This window comes from Nematostella vectensis, chromosome 7 (genome assembly GCF_932526225.1).
Source record: "Nematostella vectensis chromosome 7, jaNemVect1.1, whole genome shotgun sequence".
NCBI classification, from domain to species: domain Eukaryota; kingdom Metazoa; phylum Cnidaria; class Anthozoa; order Actiniaria; family Edwardsiidae; genus Nematostella; species Nematostella vectensis.
The window spans coordinates 1,703,079-1,721,727 of record NC_064040.1 but is presented as its reverse complement, the minus strand read 5'-3'; the positions used below and the strand labels follow the sequence as shown (position 1 = coordinate 1,721,727).

The 18,649-nt window shown below is 40.3% G+C and overlaps 2 protein-coding genes and 1 long non-coding RNA gene across 4 annotated transcripts; 2 read left to right on the top strand and 1 right to left on the bottom strand.

Moving 5' to 3' along the window:
* The first annotated feature begins 298 nt into the window (after positions 1–298).
* Positions 299–9,901, top strand: LOC5511978 (breast cancer metastasis-suppressor 1-like protein-A). 2 transcript variants are annotated; one of them, XM_032381323.2, is made up of 14 exons: positions 299–544; positions 668–755; positions 2,547–2,602; positions 2,845–2,919; positions 3,343–3,362; positions 3,466–3,525; positions 3,649–3,745; positions 4,973–5,071; positions 5,637–5,701; positions 6,604–6,649; positions 7,106–7,178; positions 7,963–8,016; positions 8,974–9,004; positions 9,261–9,901. In XM_032381323.2, the coding sequence occupies exons 1-14, from the start codon at positions 409–411 to the stop codon at positions 9,345–9,347; spliced, it is 987 nt and encodes a 328-aa protein (XP_032237214.2). In that variant the 5' UTR covers positions 299–408; the 3' UTR covers positions 9,348–9,901. The 2 variants fall into 2 exon arrangements, with proteins under 2 accessions (XP_032237214.2, XP_032237215.2); XM_032381324.2 differs by having other exon boundaries at positions 300–544; positions 2,848–2,919.
* Positions 9,902–11,293: 1,392 nt separating this feature from the next.
* LOC5511945 lies at positions 11,294–18,013 on the top strand. Its single transcript, XM_048730690.1, has 4 exons — positions 11,294–12,586; positions 15,263–15,447; positions 15,995–16,152; positions 16,760–18,013. Exons 1-4 carry the CDS (start codon positions 12,397–12,399, stop codon positions 17,403–17,405), a joined length of 1,179 nt encoding a protein of 392 aa, XP_048586647.1. The 5' UTR covers positions 11,294–12,396; the 3' UTR covers positions 17,406–18,013.
* LOC116618048 lies at positions 14,467–15,270 on the bottom strand. Its single transcript, XR_004296010.2, has 2 exons — positions 15,119–15,270; positions 14,467–14,633 (listed from the first exon to the last, which is right to left on the bottom strand). It is a non-coding gene; the product is annotated as an uncharacterized LOC116618048 (long non-coding RNA).
* Positions 18,014–18,649: the final 636 nt, after the last annotated feature.

Below are 18,649 nucleotides of genomic sequence, written 5' to 3'. Positions count from 1 at the left end.
CCAGGGCGTTGCGGAGATCAGGCACACAGGGAGCGCGCAAGGAAGAAAGAGCACTGAAAGTGCGATGCCTTGGGTCATATTAGAAAAATATTTTTTTATTTGAGATCATTTCAACAAGCTGTTTCATTACTATTCTCAAACTAAAGAGGTGATAAAAAGATTGATTTTGTACAAAAACCTTAGAAGTGTCTCTGTGCTGAAAACTGAATGCGAAACCCACAGACATCACATTTAACTGGGCTACCTGTGGGAAAAAACCGAGGTTTGAGCTATTGGGACGATACTATTTGAGCATGCGCAAATAATTTGCGCCCGCAATCAGGCTGTACGTAAACTTTTATGGCGGTTCTTTTGCCACAAAAAAACTCTCCATTTTGACCCAAATTATTCTACTTCTTTGAGGTGAAAATGCCATCTGTAGACGGGGAAGAGAGTGGGGATGAAGAGGTTGCTCGCAGTCTTAATGATGACGAAAACATGAGCGAAGAAGACGACGACGAAGACAGTCTGCCTTCGGGTTCAGACGACGACTCCTCCGACTCGAGTAAGTTTATGTTACAGCTTTTACACATTTAAAATAAACTCCTACAGCGTGTGCCATTATGTGTAAGAAACAAATGTTTAAGGGTATTTTAACAAGCTATTATTTACCTTTATAATTACATAGTTGATGAAACAGAGAACGAAAGGAGACGCACTGAATGTCTAGATGATATGGCCGACTTGGAAAGACAATTTACTGAGCTTAAGGAGCAGTATGTAAACTTAATACACTTAATAAACTTGATACATTACTTTCTTGTTATAATTGTTTTACTGTTAATTAGACTTTAATGGTATGTCGCTTGCATCGAGTTGTATATTGCATTGTAAGGTACTTGTGCCTATTATCGGCCTCTTTAGGTTTACGCTAAAGGTTGGTTCTTACTTGGACGTAAGCGCAAGTGGAACGCACGTAGTTTTCCAATTCTCACTAGAACATAAGCACAAGAGAACGCAACTGCTTGATTTTCTTGCGCTTGCGCTTGTGTTTGACCGATTCTCACTTGTGTTGCGCTTCCGTTTGTGCTTACGCTTGCGCTTGCGTCCTAGTGAGAACCAACCTTAAGATATCTCGCGAACAAAACAAATTCATTCCCCATAATTTAACAACATAAGTATTCTACAAAAACATTTTCAATTTACCAGTTTGTTTAGAGAGGAAACAATAATTAGTAGAGAAGTTTGACTTTCCTATTATCGGCCACCCTTACCTATTATTGGCCAGGCATGTTCTATTATCGGCTACTCGCCAATTTCAAGAAAATAGCACAGAAAACTTGCTTCATTTTAGCTAAAATGCCACAGACAATAATCCCTGATAAATGTAGTTTGCAAAAGTGCTTTTCAATTCTAATTTAAGCTTCATTTGGCTCCATACTAGGCGATTGAAAACTTACATTGCGCGCGTGTCACACTGCACGGCGAAACTCGATTTTTACAGCTTCTTTTTGTCCTTGCATTTTCAACTAAAGGAAATTTTTCAGGCGCTATTTTACGGTGCGTGTGAATAAATAGTTGAGCTTAGCGAAATAATAAACAATCGTAAGCTTTCAAAAACATGTTTCATGGATGTTGCTTCTTCGAATCATTGGGTCATTTTTGGCTTGTTCTTTGTAGTTTACAAAATATTTGACATTATTTTCAGGTGGCCGATAATAGGAAGTGGCCGTTAATAGGCATGAGTACCTTTTAAAGTAAATATTAAAGGGATGTGTAACAATGTTTTGCAAGATTTTGATAAAAAAAAAAGAGTCCAACAAGTATTTTAGTTTAAATAATTTATCTAGACTGCTACAAAGCAACTTGCCAATTATAAAAGCTATTAGATATCTGGCTTGCCTTGAGAGCAGTGATTCGAAACACTTTATAAGCCTTTATGTTATACAAGTCGCTGATACTGTTGTTCAGGCACATACACATGATAGAGCACAGGGTCACACAACCCCTTGGCCACCTAAGTGGGTCTTTTCTTTTTGAAGGATCATAAATCATCTATCCTTTTTCGATGCGAGACCTATGACCAGGGTTCAAAATAATTTCTTTTAATACGCTAGATTTTGCCGGCTTTGTTGATTTTGGTGGAAAAAAAGCCTGCATACTAAAAAATATGAGAAGGAGATATAGAAAAAAGGGGCAAAGACCAAAAAATAGGCTCCTATCGCAGGTAGCTGTCCACTATTTTGAACCCTGATGACTGCACATCCCCTCAGCAAATCCTGGGTAGATGGCTCTTTTTGGTAGCATATTGGTGTTGATTTTTGCAAATTACAAAGTTACTCAGAAATTAATAAATGTCTGTGAACATTTTTCATCATCTCACAAAACTGCAAAAGGATTCATAAACAAAAACTTCCCTAGTGGTCCTTTATATTTGAATTTAGACTAAGCAAAGAGGAAGTATTATGAATAAAGCCCAGAAAGAGTTTGTTTTATGATCCCCAACATAATGAGGTTTCTGGGTTATTATATTATTTTAAGGGAATTCTTGTTTACTTGATTCTTAGGCTCTACCATGAGCGGTTGAACCAAGTTGAAAAGAAACTTGAGGAAGTTGCGTCAGGTATGAATACACTCTGATATTTATAGTTTTTGCTAGCTGATAGACTCTTCTTAGTCTAATTGTTTATGATATTTAAGATGGTAAGGTACCAGGGCCTGTGAAGGAGGGGGATTTAAGGCCAGGCAAAATATCAGATGGCTGCAACTATTGGTTCATCCTTAAAGTCTGATTGAGTTGCAATAATAGTTAGATTTGTGTTTAAGGTCTAATTGAGCAAACCTTGTCGGCTTTGTGTTTTCAAGCAGAGTTAGCAAATGAATATGTGGGTCCTCTGGCTGAACTCAAGGAGATGTGTGAAATCAGGATAGAGGTATCAGGTGAGTCTAACTTTATCATGGATGGCAATTAAGGAAAAAATAGTCTGTTGGCCTAACACATGTGACAGTGATGTTATGAGTTTGTTTTGACTATTTTATTTTTGAATATTTTTTGTATAACAACTCCTGCATGTTTAATGTTCGGCCTTGTTTGCATGGTACTGCTGATCTTATGGGTTTCCTATTCTTCAGGAAAAAAACAAACAATTATAATAATAAATGCAAAGAAGTCCTGGCATGAATTAAGCAGAGCTGTGATATTGATGTTTTCATTTGCAGTACATTTATATCCACTGAAGATTTCTTTTCTGTTATTATTGGGAATTTTTCCGCTCAATGCCTAGAAGTCTGAAAAGTCTGAATAAATAGCAGTTTATCCACTTTTTGAGTAATTATGGCTGATCTTTTGCTCTTATCTTTCAGGTATTCTAAGGGACTGCAGGGTATGTTCAATTTGAGAAATTGTGCTCATGATGACATTTAAACTTGTAAGATATACAATGGCTTTCTTATTCAATAATCAATCCCTAATTCCTTTATTGGCAGCTGGAAAATGTTAAAAACAAGTACAATGCAGATGAGCAAGCAGCGTTACAGCATTTTGAGGTTTGCTTTACAGTGAATATGTTCAAACAGGGTCATCAATTTTTTTTGCACTGTCTTCTAAAAGATGATAGAGCCCTTCCCACTCCTGCATTTCTAAAAATTGAATAAGTATCATCTTTTTAGAGTGAGAAACTTGCCTTAATGGAGAGCATGAAGGCTGAGCTTGAAGAGAAAATTCGAAAACTAGAAGAGGATAAACACAACATGGATATATCTGCAGGTACGGCTAGCGATCAGAGTGAAGATGGTCAGACTTGCGATCAGACTGATGATGGTCAGACTTGCGATCAGACTGATGATGGTCAGACTTGCGATCAGACCGAACATGGTCAGGCTTGCGATCAGACCGAACACGGTCAGGCTTGCGATCAGACTGAAGATGCACAGGCTTGCGATCAGACTGATGATGGTCAGACTTGCGATCAGACTGATGATGGTCAGACTTGCAATCAGACTGATGATGGTCAGACTTGCAATCAGACTGATGACAGTCAGACTTGGGATCAGACTGATGATGATCAGACTTTGGATCAGACTGATGATGGTCAGGCTTGCGATCAGACTGATGATGGTCAGACTTGCGATCAGACTGATGATGGTCAGACTTGGGATCAGACTGATGATGGTCAGACTTGGGATCAGACTGATGATGTTCAGACTTGTGATCAGACTGATGATGGTCAGACTTGCGATCAGACTGATGATGGTCAGACTTGCGATCAGACTGATGATGGTCAGACTTGTGATCAGACTGATGATGGTCAGGCTTGTGATCAGACTGATGATGGTCAGACTTGCGATCAGACTGATGACAGTCAGACTTGCGATCAGACTGATGACGGTCAGACTTGCGATCAGACTGATGATGGTCAGACTTGCAATCAGACTGATGATGGTCAGACTTGCGATCAGACTGATGATGGTCAGACTTGCGATCAGACTGATGATGGTCAGACTTGCAATCAGACTGATGATGGTCAGACTTGCAATCAGACTGATGATGGTCAGGCTTGTGATCAGACTGATGACAGTCAGGCTTGCGATCAGACTGATGATGGCCAGACTTGGGATCAGACTGAAGATGGTTAGACTTGGGATCAGACTGATGATGGTCAGTCTTGCAATCAGACTGAAGATGGTCAGACTTGGGATCAGACTGAAGATGGTCAGACTTGGGATCAGACTGAAGACTGACGACGGTCAGACTTGCAATCAGACCGAACATGGTCAGGCTTGTGATCAGACTGATGATGGTCAGACTTGGGATCAGACTGATGATGGCCAGACTTGCAATCACACTGATGACGGTCAGACTTGCGATTAGACTGATGATAGTCAGACTTGCGATCAGCCTGACGACGGTCAGACTTGCGATCAGACTGATGATCCTAATATTTCTTATGGTTGCTTTATGTATAATATTTCTTATGGTTGCTTTATGTACTAGATTTATGGCTGGAATCCCATTCAACGAACAAGAAACAAAGGAAAGCGGCAGAGGCTGTCATGCACCCTGAGAAGCGGCGCAAGCCTGTTACTGTCTCAGGTACAGTCCGGCCTTATAGTTAAATGATCAAAAGGATTAGTCTTACTCTAACTGATGAAAGAGATGATCAAAGAGAGCCTTTTGCTAAATGATCAAAGGGACAAATATAAAAGATATAACATTTTATGATTTGTATCAACAGTACACTATGGAATGCGATACAGTTATATATCAGTTATTTCTGACCATGTGTGGGTTCTGAGTTAAAAGCTTATGCGACTGAAGGCCAAATGGGTTATTTACTGAGGCTATTAAGTTCAAATGCCATATTATCCATGAGCCATATTCAATGCAAATACATGCAAATGAATCAAGTTTATTGTTTCATCTTTATTGGCTCATGGATAACAAAGTGTTTGAACTTAGCCTTCGAGACCATTGAGAGGTCAATTTGTATACCAGTCTGGACATTTACTATTTTTTGGCTTTCAAATTCTGTGGCACTTTTGTATTACTGATAGGCTATAACTTAAAGCCTATGCGTATGTTATCCAATCAGAATACAGGGTTGATGATAGATCACTTGTGTGACTTGGCTAACATTTATTATCCCCTTGCTTTGCAGGTCCCTATATTGTATATATGCTTAAGGAGATGGATATTCTTGAAGACTGGGCAGCTATAAGGAAGGTACGGGCCATCCATATATTGTATATGTGCTTAAGGAGATGGATATCCTTGAAGACTGGACAGCTATAAGGAAGGTATGGGCCATCCATATATTGTATATATGCTTAAGGAGATGGATATTCTTGAAGACTGGACAGCTATAAGGAAGGTATGGGCCATCCATATATTGTATATATGCTTAAGGAGATGGATATTCTTGAAGACTGGGCAGCTATAAGGAAGGTATGGGCCATCCATATATTGTATATATGCTTAAGGAGATGAATATTCTTGAAGACTGGACAGCTATAAGGAAGGTATGGGCCATGCCAAGCTGAATTAAACTGCTTATTTGTATAGGTAAAGGGAAATAGGTATGTAGAGTTGTAACCCATAGAGGGGCATACTTGCCGTAGTTATCATATTGGAAGCTCTAATCTGCCGTACTTTTACCAGTTTTACCAGTTTGTATGGTGCTCAAGGCACAACAGAGTGGGGCTCCAAATCAAGTACCGCATTATGTGTTTTCTTAGTAACACTTTCACTGGGGGAGGTCACCGCCAGATGGTCTATAAACAAATAAATTGCTTCCTAAGTGGGTCTTTTACGTCGATTCAGATTAGTGTAGTGCAGCTTGAAGAGACAAGACCTCAAGTATAGTTTCTTTACCCGAGAAGACTGGAAACATAGTAGAAGCATACTATAGTCCAATACTCTGAGAAATGTATACATGCCACTGTTCCCTTCCATTGTTAAACCATGTTGTCTAATACGCTCACGTGGCCTCAAATGTTTCCCACAATGCCATGCATGAATTTGTCAGTGTATTGGACAGCCCTCGCTGGTCTATGAGGCTTAATAAAAATCTTTAGTGTTCACAAGTACCTCTGATTTATCATGTCTTACCATCTATTCCTTTACAGGCAAAAGGTGCTCTCGCCAGAAGAAAACAGCAAAGGAAATGCTCAGGTTTGTGATGGTATATTCTTGGTTGTTATTTGTCATAGAATTTCCCATGGAAACTGCTTTGAGTGTAAGCAAAGGTCATAAATACAGTGACTCAAGCATTCCAGTATAGAGCTTCCCAAATATAATAACACAGCTTCCCAAAAACAGCGAGTAACACAAGCTTAATATTTTGAATGAGAATGGGCGATTTTATTATAGGTATTCAAGATATACTTTACGGTAATGTACACTGTTATGTGGAAAGAATATCTGTTCCATTTGAAGGGGACACCACACTACCCTGGTCCCAGAGCCTCGAGCGTCTCTGTATTCAGTGGCCAGCGAGACCTCGCTGGCCACTAAATAGAGAGACATACGAGGCTCTGGAACCAGGGTAACACCACACAAGCACATGTAAAATGTTTCTGACATGTTAAACGAGTGTTCTTAGTTAAGAGAGATTCTCTTGAATTACAGGGTCATATCCAAATGAGAAGTGTTTATTTAATGCACGATATGAGGATGGAAAACTATACTACGAAGGACAATGGTAAGGCAACCTTGTTTAGTTCAAATTTAGGGGGACACAGGTGCTAACAATATGACAAAGTAATGAATGGAAAGCAATCAATTTTACATGAGAAACAGGCACCGTAGAGGGGAGTGGCTGGTAGGGCGCAGCCGCATCACTTTTGGCGACAGAAACAAGTCAAATACTATGATTTATTCCTGTTTCGTTTTTCAATATGATATTTTTTTCAATTGTCAGCCCACTCACTTTTCAACATGCTCCGCGGTCCCTGAGAAAATAAGAGGTTGTACATTTAGTTAGTTTACTGTTATGCAATGTTCAATTTTGAGTAAATGTAAAACCTGTACCGAATCCGAATTACTATCCATTTCTATCCAATTGATAGGAGATGTTCAAGCCTGTACTGTAGTGTATTTCTGGAAGATCAGATGTCATTTACTATACATAGATAGTTATAATTGTCACCCACGTGATTCATTCATATTTTCAAGCTTTCCAAAAACACTAAAATCACTCTCCAAGTGTAATTGCACAAGCTGAACTACTGCTATTTAAGTAAATACATTATACCTATCAGCCTGTTCTGAAACAGAAAGAAAATAAGGAAACATTGGATAGTAATGTGTTAAATTGTATTAATTGTTTGTACTGTAGGCCCACGCACTCTGGTACATCATTTTCCTATTTCTTATTTGTCCAACCCCTTCCTGTATCCATCAGTGTTGTTATATTAATCACTGGGAAGTGGCTTTGTGGCTAATACAATAACTATTTGCTAAGATGTGCTTGTCTTCTTCTAAAGGTATCAAAAAGGGAGCCCCGTTATCATAGAAGGGAAGGACCATACATCATGCAAGTGAGTCACTTCTGCAGATTTTCTAATGCTTTTCTGTGTATTGTCGCATACTTTCTTGTTAATGACACGCTGTGACGTCACTGCAGATTTTCTAATGCTTTTCTGTGTATTGTCGCATACTTTCTTGTTAATGACACGCTGTGACTTCACTGCAGATTTTCTGATGCTTTTCTGTGTATTGTCGCATACTTTCTTGTCAATGACACGCTGTGACGTCACTGCAGATTTTCTAATGCTTTTCTGTGTATTGTCGCATACTTTCTTGTTAATGACACGCTGTGACGTCAGTGCAGATTTTCTAATGCTTTTCTGTGTATTGTCGCATACTTTCTTGTTAATGACACGCTGTGACGTCACTGCAGATTTTTTAATGCTTTTCTGTGTATTGTCGCATACTTTCTTGTCAATGACACGCTGTGACGTTACTGCAGATTTTCTAATGCTTTTCTGTGTATTGTCGCATACTTTCTTGTCAATGACACGCTGTGATATCAGTGCAGATTTTCTAATGCTTTTCTGTGTATTGTCGCATACTTTCTTGTCAATGACACGCTGTGACGTTACTGCAGATTTTCTAATGCTTTTCTGTGTATTGTCGCATACTTTCTTGTCAATGACACGCTGTGACGTCAGTGCAGATTTTCTAATGCTTTTCTGTGTATTGTCGCATACTTTCTTGTTAATGACACGCTGTGACGTCACTGCAGATTTTCTAATGCTTTTCTGTGTATTTTCGCATACTTTCTTGTTAATGACACGCTGTGACGTCACTGCAGATTTTCTAATGCTTTTCTGTGTATTATCGCATACTTTCTTGTCAATGACACGCTGTGACGTCATCTATGCATCAGTTAGAGGACAGAAACTCGAAAAATTTGTTAAATAGCGCTATTGTTATTGTCGTTGCTATTGCTGATATTAATTGTTGCTAACCTCATTTCTTATTTATCTTTTCAGTGCTATGATTACTGGTATAAACACAGGCGAGGTGAGCACAGCTGTCACGCAGTCATGTGGTCACATCAGGCATGTGGTCACATCAGTCATTTGGTCACGCCAGCAATCAGTCATGTTTTCACACCAGTCACGCACTCATGTAGTCACGTCAGTCACATCAGTCATGTAGTAACACTTTACGGTATATAGTCACACAATTTCTGCCATATACCACGCCATATGGCTGCCATATGCCAAGCGTTCAATCCTTGTTCTCGGTCATACTAATCTGGTATTTCTTTCCGCAGATAATTTTTCGTCGTAGCGACGGCTGCAAGACAAACATGTATATAGGACAGTTACAAAAAGGGAAGTTTAAAATCCGAAAGCCTTAGCCATACGCACTACACGTTACACATGTTGAAAGGCTAGTGTCTTTCTGCCTTGAAATACCTGGGAGGACGATCTTACGAACAGTATAAATAATGTGTAAATAGTTGTACAGTGGAACGAGTCCAAATCGACCGCCAAATTCCTTCAAAGGGGCGGGGCTTTTTCTATCAATCTGTTGGTCAAGATGTTTTCCAGATCATCCCGCCCCCCTTAACTCGAGTTTACACGCGCCGAGTTGTTGGGCCGACTGTCTGCCGTAAGATTTACAATTGCGATTTGTCGGGCCCCTGCTTTGGTCGGTAAAACGAAAAAATCCTTTTCGACCCCAATCACAAAATCGTCTCAACCAATCGGCGCGTGTTGCTCAGCCATTTAGAAGTTATCTGTCTAAGCCTCTAACCAATCAATCTGTTCTACGTCACTGTTCAGTGAGCCAGGTGCAAGGGTGACACCGTTATCAGATAGTGTGCTACTTGGGCGTTGAGCCTCGTTTGCATAATATCGTCTATAGGCAATCTTTTATAATACTGATATTAAACGATAACTTCTAATCGCACTCTCGCGTTTTATTTCCTTGGAAATCGAAGAACTATTGCGTCTAGCTAGGGATTCCCACCAACAGAGTATTCACCAATTAGAGCATTCGCGGCAATGCACTTGGTTTATGAATTGACACTGTTTATAAATTGACGAGTAGCGCTATATCTAAATCGCTTCAACCCTCCCTAATCACGTCAAATCAACTCAGCAATACCAAATATAGAGACAATAAGGGTTTTATTACAAGTATATTGAGATTCTTTACGATATTTTTACGGAAGATTTTTCAACATTTCCTCATACAATCTCTGTGTTATATTTCAGCTGATTTCACTCTACAAGTGTTTGGGCTCCCTTTGTTTAAATCCGCGGTTTGGGGAAAAGCGTAGCATTTTCATGGAAGTTTTCAGTTTTTATTTTAAGAATTCTAGAGATATTTTGTCACCGGTATCATCAAGGCATCTCCGAAGACATGAATGGTTTTTAATCGATTTTTAATTTTATTATTATATTTCTCTTTATAGTACAAGAGAAACCCGCTATTAAAAATGCAATAGCGGGCTTGCGCTAAGTATTCACGTGACCTTTTTGGGTGGCAAATTCAAAACAAAATGATCAAACAAAAAAAATCAGAAATGACTGCGCCCGTCACACCAGAGAACGGCGAAGAAATTAATTTTTTATATGAAACTAAACCCTTTCTGAAAAAAAAAAGAAATCTGATATGTTTTCGTAAGCGCTGAATAAGTTGCTGTTTTTTGCTGTTATTTTGACGATAAAAAGGCTGAGCGCGCGCTAGTTTGCCACCCAAACAGTCACGTGATCTCATAGCGCAAGTCCCTTATTGGTAGCGGTTGCTTTCTGCATAATGTATGACGCGCGCTGATATGGCCGCCTAGACGGTATAGTAAGTGAGAAGTGTACCACAAACCTGTGCTTTCTGATTGACACTCGGACTACACAGCCTGAAGGAAAGCTCCCAATTGTTCATGTCAATTATAACTGCAATGCTCGCATTCTAATTGGCAAAGTTTCTCAGAAACGTCAATTTTATCGAATATCCTGTTTAGGCTTGGTGCCTCCTCAACCACGTGTTCGCGGGAACGCCATAAAACACCGGCTGCTCTAACTTACGTTACACGTCACGCGATGTAGAGAACCTGCTCACTGTCCAATTCGTCGCGTTCGGTTTTAAAAGCACGGAAATTAATTTAAAAAAAAACCCCGACTTCTTAATAGTTTTTCTTTATTAGCTCCCTCGTGTACGCCGCCTACTAAACAAAGCCTGAGTGATAACTTGTATTTATTGCTCACCTGTTACATGAGACATGTGCGTCAGAAACTATTTATTTTTCCTCGAGAAATTAATAACATTTCTCCGAATAATGTTAATTGTACTACGCCAGCCCCAGTAACAAGGCGAGGAATTATACAATTTTAACAACAATTACATTTATCTTGCCATCTGTGTTTCTTAATCATGAAACAGCTCAATTTAAAAGCTTGTGGTTTAATCATTTATTTCTGATTCTCGACAAGAGTACTTGAGTCGACTTGGTAAGCGCGTCTTGCGAAAAAAAGAGTCTTTGCGTCCAGATGTCTTCACCCGACCTCGAGTGATTTTCCCGAAATAAAGTGACTACTTGAAGTGATATATTCAGACCAAGTCAATGATTTATTTTCGTTTTATAGAAAAACATTTTCTTACTATTTACATTCCAACGGTTAAAATGTTTGACAAATTCGTCTCGAATGTCAAACTTTCTGTTTCCTCTAGGAAAAAACACATCCGTTTTATAACACGTTTTTGTCAAACCACTTTCATAAAAGTTTAATTTATTTTTTCATTGTGTTTTGCTAAAATGTCGCCTTCGTAAATCTACGTGTTAAGTAAGTCCTAGACCACAATTTTCAATTTGATTTTGGGATTAGCTTTGATGCGTTGAAATGCAAACATTAACTGACCATCAAATCGTATAAACAGCGGGAACTATCGTGCAATACTTCGGTTCCCCTTGGAAAAAAAAAACCAGTCCGTTTGACCCAACTACCTAAATCTTCCCTGCTTGATAGCTTAATTACGGTTTTACTCTAAAACACGCGGAACGATTATCCAAATGATTTTGTTTTCGGTTAATCCATTGGGTATTTGTAATTCTCAGAAGAAAAAAACCATGTAATCATAAGAAAAATAATTCTTATCTTCTCAAACCATGAAAAGGCCTGCGAGTAAAATGCTAAGATGTATTGTTTGTATCCTGTTCTATTTTTCCACTAAGGGGAGCGAATATTATTTTTTATATCACTTTCTGTGCCGTTACGAAGTTACGTTATGAGCGCTCACTGTGTTTGCCTCCTATAGGCGTTATGCAAATGAATAACGCATCTGTCTGATTCAAATTTGTTAACGCAACACGAGCGATCGCGCGCACTCAAATGGTTTTCTCCAGAGCACAACTGGACTGATTTCCGTGAGAGGAACACCGCCTAAAAATGTGATTACGGTGCTGAATGCCGAGCGAGTTTGGTTTGACTTGGTGTTCGTTACTTCTCGTCGTCACAAGTCATCGCGTCATGGCAGTCGAGATCGCGCTGAATCCGAGGAAAGTTTTGATTGTGGTTTTGTTGGTAGTCTTTTCCGTCTCAGGTAAAGACATTCACCGAGCTCAAAACCCCCCAAAAGACGACAAATCTTCTGGAGGTAAGCTTTTCCTCTTTCGACTGTTCTTTTAAAAGATAATATTTAGTTGTGTGTTTAAGATGCCATCAGGGAAAATAAAATGTTCCATTTTGAAGCCGCCATCCGACTGCCACCCTGCCCTTTATTTCTGTTTTTTTTTTTTTCATACATTTTTCCTTGTTAAATATGATATTTTTAAGAGGTATGTTAAACGCGCGAAAAGTTCTCTCATGACCCTGTTGAGAGTTCAGTTTCTATCCAGCATTTGTTTGTAAAAAGGAATTACTTCAAAAGCCCATAAAATCTATTAATCTTCGCGAACAATTCTTTAAAAATTCAATAAACCCAGTTATCTGCCGGGGCATTCTACGGTTAGATTAAAAAGAATATTGGAAGTCGTTGGGTCCTGTTTGACTTATTCATTAGTGAAGATAATTTATTTCCGGTTGGTAGCTAGTTTAAGATTTCTCTTTACTGGTGTATATTTAAGAGATATTCCAAGCGGGAGCTCAGGCTTGTGGAGAAACGCAAATAGTTGTATTGTCTATTATTTTTCACTGATTAAAATATACGAAATGAGTAGTAATTTTTACTCATTTGACCATCTGTCAGACTCATTTGCGAATCCTCTCCCGCCCATCATCTCTTTTTTTATATAAAACGCAATTCCTAGTGTTCGATACCACGCGTGGGAAGTTCTTGTTTGAGCCGTCGGCCAGCTGTTTTGCATGTCTTGTCCACTGCTACTGTTAACAAAAATAGAAGTTCAGGCGTTTTTTTTAATATTCTGAATATTATAAAAAAATATGTTTTCCTTTACCACCAACGCAAATGTGTAGGTGCTGTTCCGAAATGTGTGGATATTCCTTGCCATAGATATGTCGGTTTTGTCTACTGTCGATGAGCGCGCCTGGGGTGCTGTGGTTTCTATATGTCTTTTAGATTATTCAAGAGCAAGCAATACAACATTTCTTCTGTGGTCGCACAGCGTCTGGAAGTGGAATAGCTTTCAAGCAAAATGTATCACTTCTGCAGTGACCGATAATATTTTATTATTCAGGCCTTCAAACCCCTTCTACTTTGAAAAGATAAGAAAAAACCCGGCATAACCTCCCACAAATACCGCCCACCTTGGCAAAATATTGATAACTATATAGTTATCAAAATATAGTTTTCAAAATATTGGAAACTATATCAGATGGTCGCGAAGAGAGGCCTCTATTCTCATTGATTCTTTGTGGACATGTTCCTCTTTTTTTTGCTTCACTAACCAAACAGAAGCTGAACCCAGACACTATAAATACGACGCCTAAACGCTCTTTTTGATACCCAACAGGCTCCGTACCGACTCACTCCTAGACACATCTGCCAAAAAATGACATCAAAACGTCCGCTAGAGATTCCAAACAAAGCGAAAAAGACATGTAAAGACAAGAGTTTTTGTTTAGTACCATTCCACATTCCTGGGAATTTATTGCCAAACAATCAAGTTCTTAGATGATTTGCTAAGACACAGAGCGTTTTCGTAGACAACGACAATTTGTTTTATTATATATCTTTTGATGGACGATAAAAAACGACCCCCTCTGGAGTATCCAAACATTGATGAGAATTAGATGATGAGATTGATGAGGGAAAATCCAAATTCTGTGCAATGGCTGGGTAGCCTACGTGTACTCTCACGAATGATGTTTTCGAGTCAGCGGCTACACACAGGCTTTAGCTGGGAAATGGGCTCTTCGCTATTGACGTAGAACGAAAATACTGCTTTTTCCAATCTTACCGATTAATTAGTTCAATGATAGTCACTCGCGTCTCCATTGTGATAATTGCACGCACACTTAAGTGTACTATCCTGTAGGAGAATAAAGCTAAAGAAACCACAAGAACAACTCGTTTTACGTCACTAAATGACTTTATCTTTTTCTCCTGCATGCCTTATCGGTTCCACAGGAAAGTTCTTTAATTGAAAGTACATATTGGTCTAGGTTCTCATGCGCTCTCACGTCCGCCATCTCCAAGGAGGGGAAAAACAGTAGAAAACGTGAATTTCCTTGATCTGCGCTTCCTGTGAATAAAATGACGGGTGTTACAAGGTTATTACGATATTACGAGGTTATAACAATATTACGAGGTTAAAATTGGCGAAGACTCACCGCAAAAGTTCTTCCTGGAGAGATTATAACCAGAGTGGGCGTCCTTTAGAAGCTTGGCCTTATACAGCTTATAGGCCCATTTGTGTGCGATGTTTGATTTCGTGTTAATGTAAATGAAACAGTAACAGAGTTGAAATAATGTTCTGGATTGGATTGGTTATATCCGAGTAGGTCCCCTTGATTCCCTCTCATAAATAATGCGAGAAACGATGAATTAGATGCAAAAGGCGGTGTCAAACTGTAAAAATCCTGCGTGCGAACTTTTTTCGAAGCTTAAAAGAGAAAATGATTACATGCGAATGAGCAAGACACACACAGATAATATCTGTAAGTTTTAGTCGGTCATTATCCCGTATGTACTAATTAACCTTGCCAACCTAGTCTAAGGCTCTTTTACCCGGATGTCTGGTTGGGTTTTCTGTGGTCCGTAAAAAGTTGTGACCTCGTCTCAAACCCCACGCCGCTTTACGGTTCTTCTCCGAGCACAGGGAGCTCGGTAAGTGCCTTGGACTAGACTGTAACCTTGCTTTATCTTCTCTAGTCCCTCTCCCAGCCATCATCCTTCTCTCTGTCCTCGGAGTCTGTCTGCTTCTGGTCGCTATCTTGTACAAGTTGTTGAGTCTTGATCGTTGTTGTCATGGTGACGATGACGAGAAAAAAGGTTCAATGGTTGATGGCGCTAAGTACGTGGAGCTTGGTCAGGTGGACCAGCCATCCGACGCAGAGGTAAAATTTACAGGTTTGAGGGGGAGTAGTATATTGGGTAGGGAAAAGGGCGCCAAATACGAAGAGATTGGGCGGGTGGACCAGCCATCCGATGCAGAGGTATAAGTCACAGGTGGAAGAGATGAAGGGAGTATATAGTATATGGGGTAGGTAAAGGGGCAGACGGAGTAATTGAGGTAGGAGGTAGACAGGTTAGGGTGACTAGCATGAGGGATGTATGGTGCAGGGTGGTAGGGGTGTCTGACTGTTGAGGTAGAGGTGATAGAAATAAAGCGAAAGAGTCGATTAGGGTTATAGGCGATTGAGGGTTGATGGCGCATATTTCGTGGACCCTGGCTTGTGTTGAGAAACCATTCTACATTGTTATTGTAAGAGGATAGGGCTAGTTGATGGCACAGAGTATGTAAGTAACGCATATCACAATTCAGCACAATCTTCAACTTTCTACTCAGCAGGACGAATATCTCATTTTAACATAATCTTCAACTTTCTACTCACCAGGACGAATATTCCAATTTAACACAATCTTCAACTTTCTACTCACCAGGACGAAGAAGAGGACCTCGGCGGTGGTTACCGTCCTCTTACGGCTTCCAGCCCTTCCCATACTCTCAATCCCGGCTTTCCTTGCGCGCCCGGAGGTCGTAGGCTAGGCAAGCCTGGACGTAGTGCGAGCATGGTGACACCGCGTCCGATAGACCCCAGGTATGAGACATGACAGACCCCATGTATGGTTTCCGATAGACCCCAGATATGATGTTAAGACATGATAGACCCCATGTATGGTGTCCGATAGACCCCAGGTATGAGACATGGCAGACCCCATGTATGGTTTCCGATAGACCCCAGATATGATGTTAAGACATGATAGACCCCATGTATGGTGTCCGATAGACCCCAGGTATGATGTTAAGACATGATTGACCCTATGTATGGCGTCCGATAGACCCGAGGTATGATGTTAAGACATGATAGACCCCATGTATGGTGTCCGATAGACCCCAGGTATGATGTTAAGACATGATAGACCCTATGTATGTCGTCCGATAGACCCGAGGTATGATGTTAAGACATGATAGACCCCAGGTATGATGTTAAGACATGATAGACCCCAGGTAGGATGTTAAGACGAGTAAATACGCAAAAAATTCCCTTGTATGGAATCGTGCAAAAAATTCCAAAATGGTCAATTGCGCGCATAGTAGCGCTGGTAGCGCTGAACACCTGACCTTAAAGGAAGGCCTGATGATAAACAGTCAAATAATGATAATGATATAGTAATGAAATAAGAGTTGTCCTCTTTTTTCACCAGTTATTTCCTGTCTGTGAACAACACGCCAGCCGCCGCCAAAACCTCCTCAGCGCTTGATGTGAGTCGCTTCCGCAGCGAGCTCGACCTGACTTTCGGCTCCAGCTCCAATAACTCCGCCAAGTACGGCAGCTGGGCGCATGGACTAGCTGCCCCGCCTTCCAAAGACCGTGCAATGTCAGCATACGGCGATCTCACCTCCCTCCGACGACCCTCTGCCTCCGATCCCCGTCGGCGCTTTGCTAAGCTTCAAGTTTCCATTTCGTACGCCCCGACGGCTCAACGACTAGAGATCGAAGTGCTTCGGGTCGAGGACGTCAGCGATGCGTTGATACGCTCGGGAATCGCCGCCGAGGTTGTGGTACACGCGAGTATACTCCCGTCTAAGCGATCCCGATTTAAGACGAAAGCGAAGCCAATTACGAACGCCGCATTCCATGAACGATGGGTAGTGCGCAACGTTTCCAAGAAAGAACTGTTCATGCAGCAGTTACGGTTCCGGCTGTACAGCCACGAGTTTCTAGGAATGGGTCGGATCCTTGGAGAGACTGTTGTTGATGTCATGTCGTTTGATCTTGAAGAGGTAGCAAATTCAAAGTGGCTCACATTTACTCCGGCGCCAGAAATTAAGAAACTATTAAATCTTTGACACCAGTAACCAACAGAGTAGAGTTTGTGTTTTCGGTGCGCAAGGACTCTGAGAAAAAGGCAAAAAACAAACTTAGATAATCGAAATATTCTACGCACCGAACTTGTGCATACCTGGGTAATCAAGCGATACTGGTAAATAGAAAATACAAATATATCCGCCATAACTTAAATATATAATTAGAGCCAACGTAGCACTGTGAATCAAATATCCAAAGGGTAAGATTTGAACAAAGCCGATTAAGTACGTCTAAATGATTTCTTTCTTGCTGGCTGGCGGCAAGGGCAAGACAGGCCTCACTTGTAAAATGAGAAAAGGTAGCGGATATGAATCCGTGTTAGGGAACAAGTTTTTTTACTCATCGAAGTAAATCGATTTTTTGGGCCTGCATTTAGATTTGGGTCCTCGGTTTTGTCATGGCAGATTCAATAGAGTTGAAGCAGATTTTAAAAAAAAAAGGATTCCCTTATTACTATTTATCGTGTCGTAGATTATAGTAAGACAAAGGCCTTAGAAATCCGTGAGTAGTTCATCATTGGGTGGGACATGTTTGTGTCAGGGTGGGGGTTAGTATAGAGATGGAATAAAAAGAAAATCAAAATGGTAAACGAGTTGATACTACTGTGTCTCTCACCAGCTCACGGCATCCTCTACCTTTTTACCCTTAGCCCCGTGTCTTCCATGGGCTGCTCTTTCACGGCATCCTCTACCTTTTTACCCTAAGCCCCGTGTCTACCATGGGCTCCTCTTTCACGGCATCCTCTACCTTTTTACCCTAAGCCCCGTGTCTACCATGGGCTCCTCTTTCACGGCATCCTCTACCTTTTTACCCTAAGCCACATTGGAATTGCACTTACCACGAACTATTAATAAAGGCTAATTTATCTACTCTACGTAATCGTAGACTGCAAGACATTTGCATCTTAATGTACAAAGTTAAAAATGGCCTTTGTCCATCTGGGATTAGTGATTTGTTTTCTAAAAAAAACACGAACTATAATTTAAGATTGTCCGACTTTGTTATTCCAAGATTTAATACAGTCACTTACGGGAAACATTCCCTAAGATATATGGGGGCTAAACTATGGAATAGCCTACCTAGGGCAGAAAGATCAATTGACAGTTTAAAAAGTTTTAAAGTGACTATGAGAAAAAAGGATTTCGAATTTATAGAAAATTGTAAGGGCTGTGCCCTATGTTCCGCATGATAATTTTTAATCTAGTCATTTTTTCTTCATAATTTC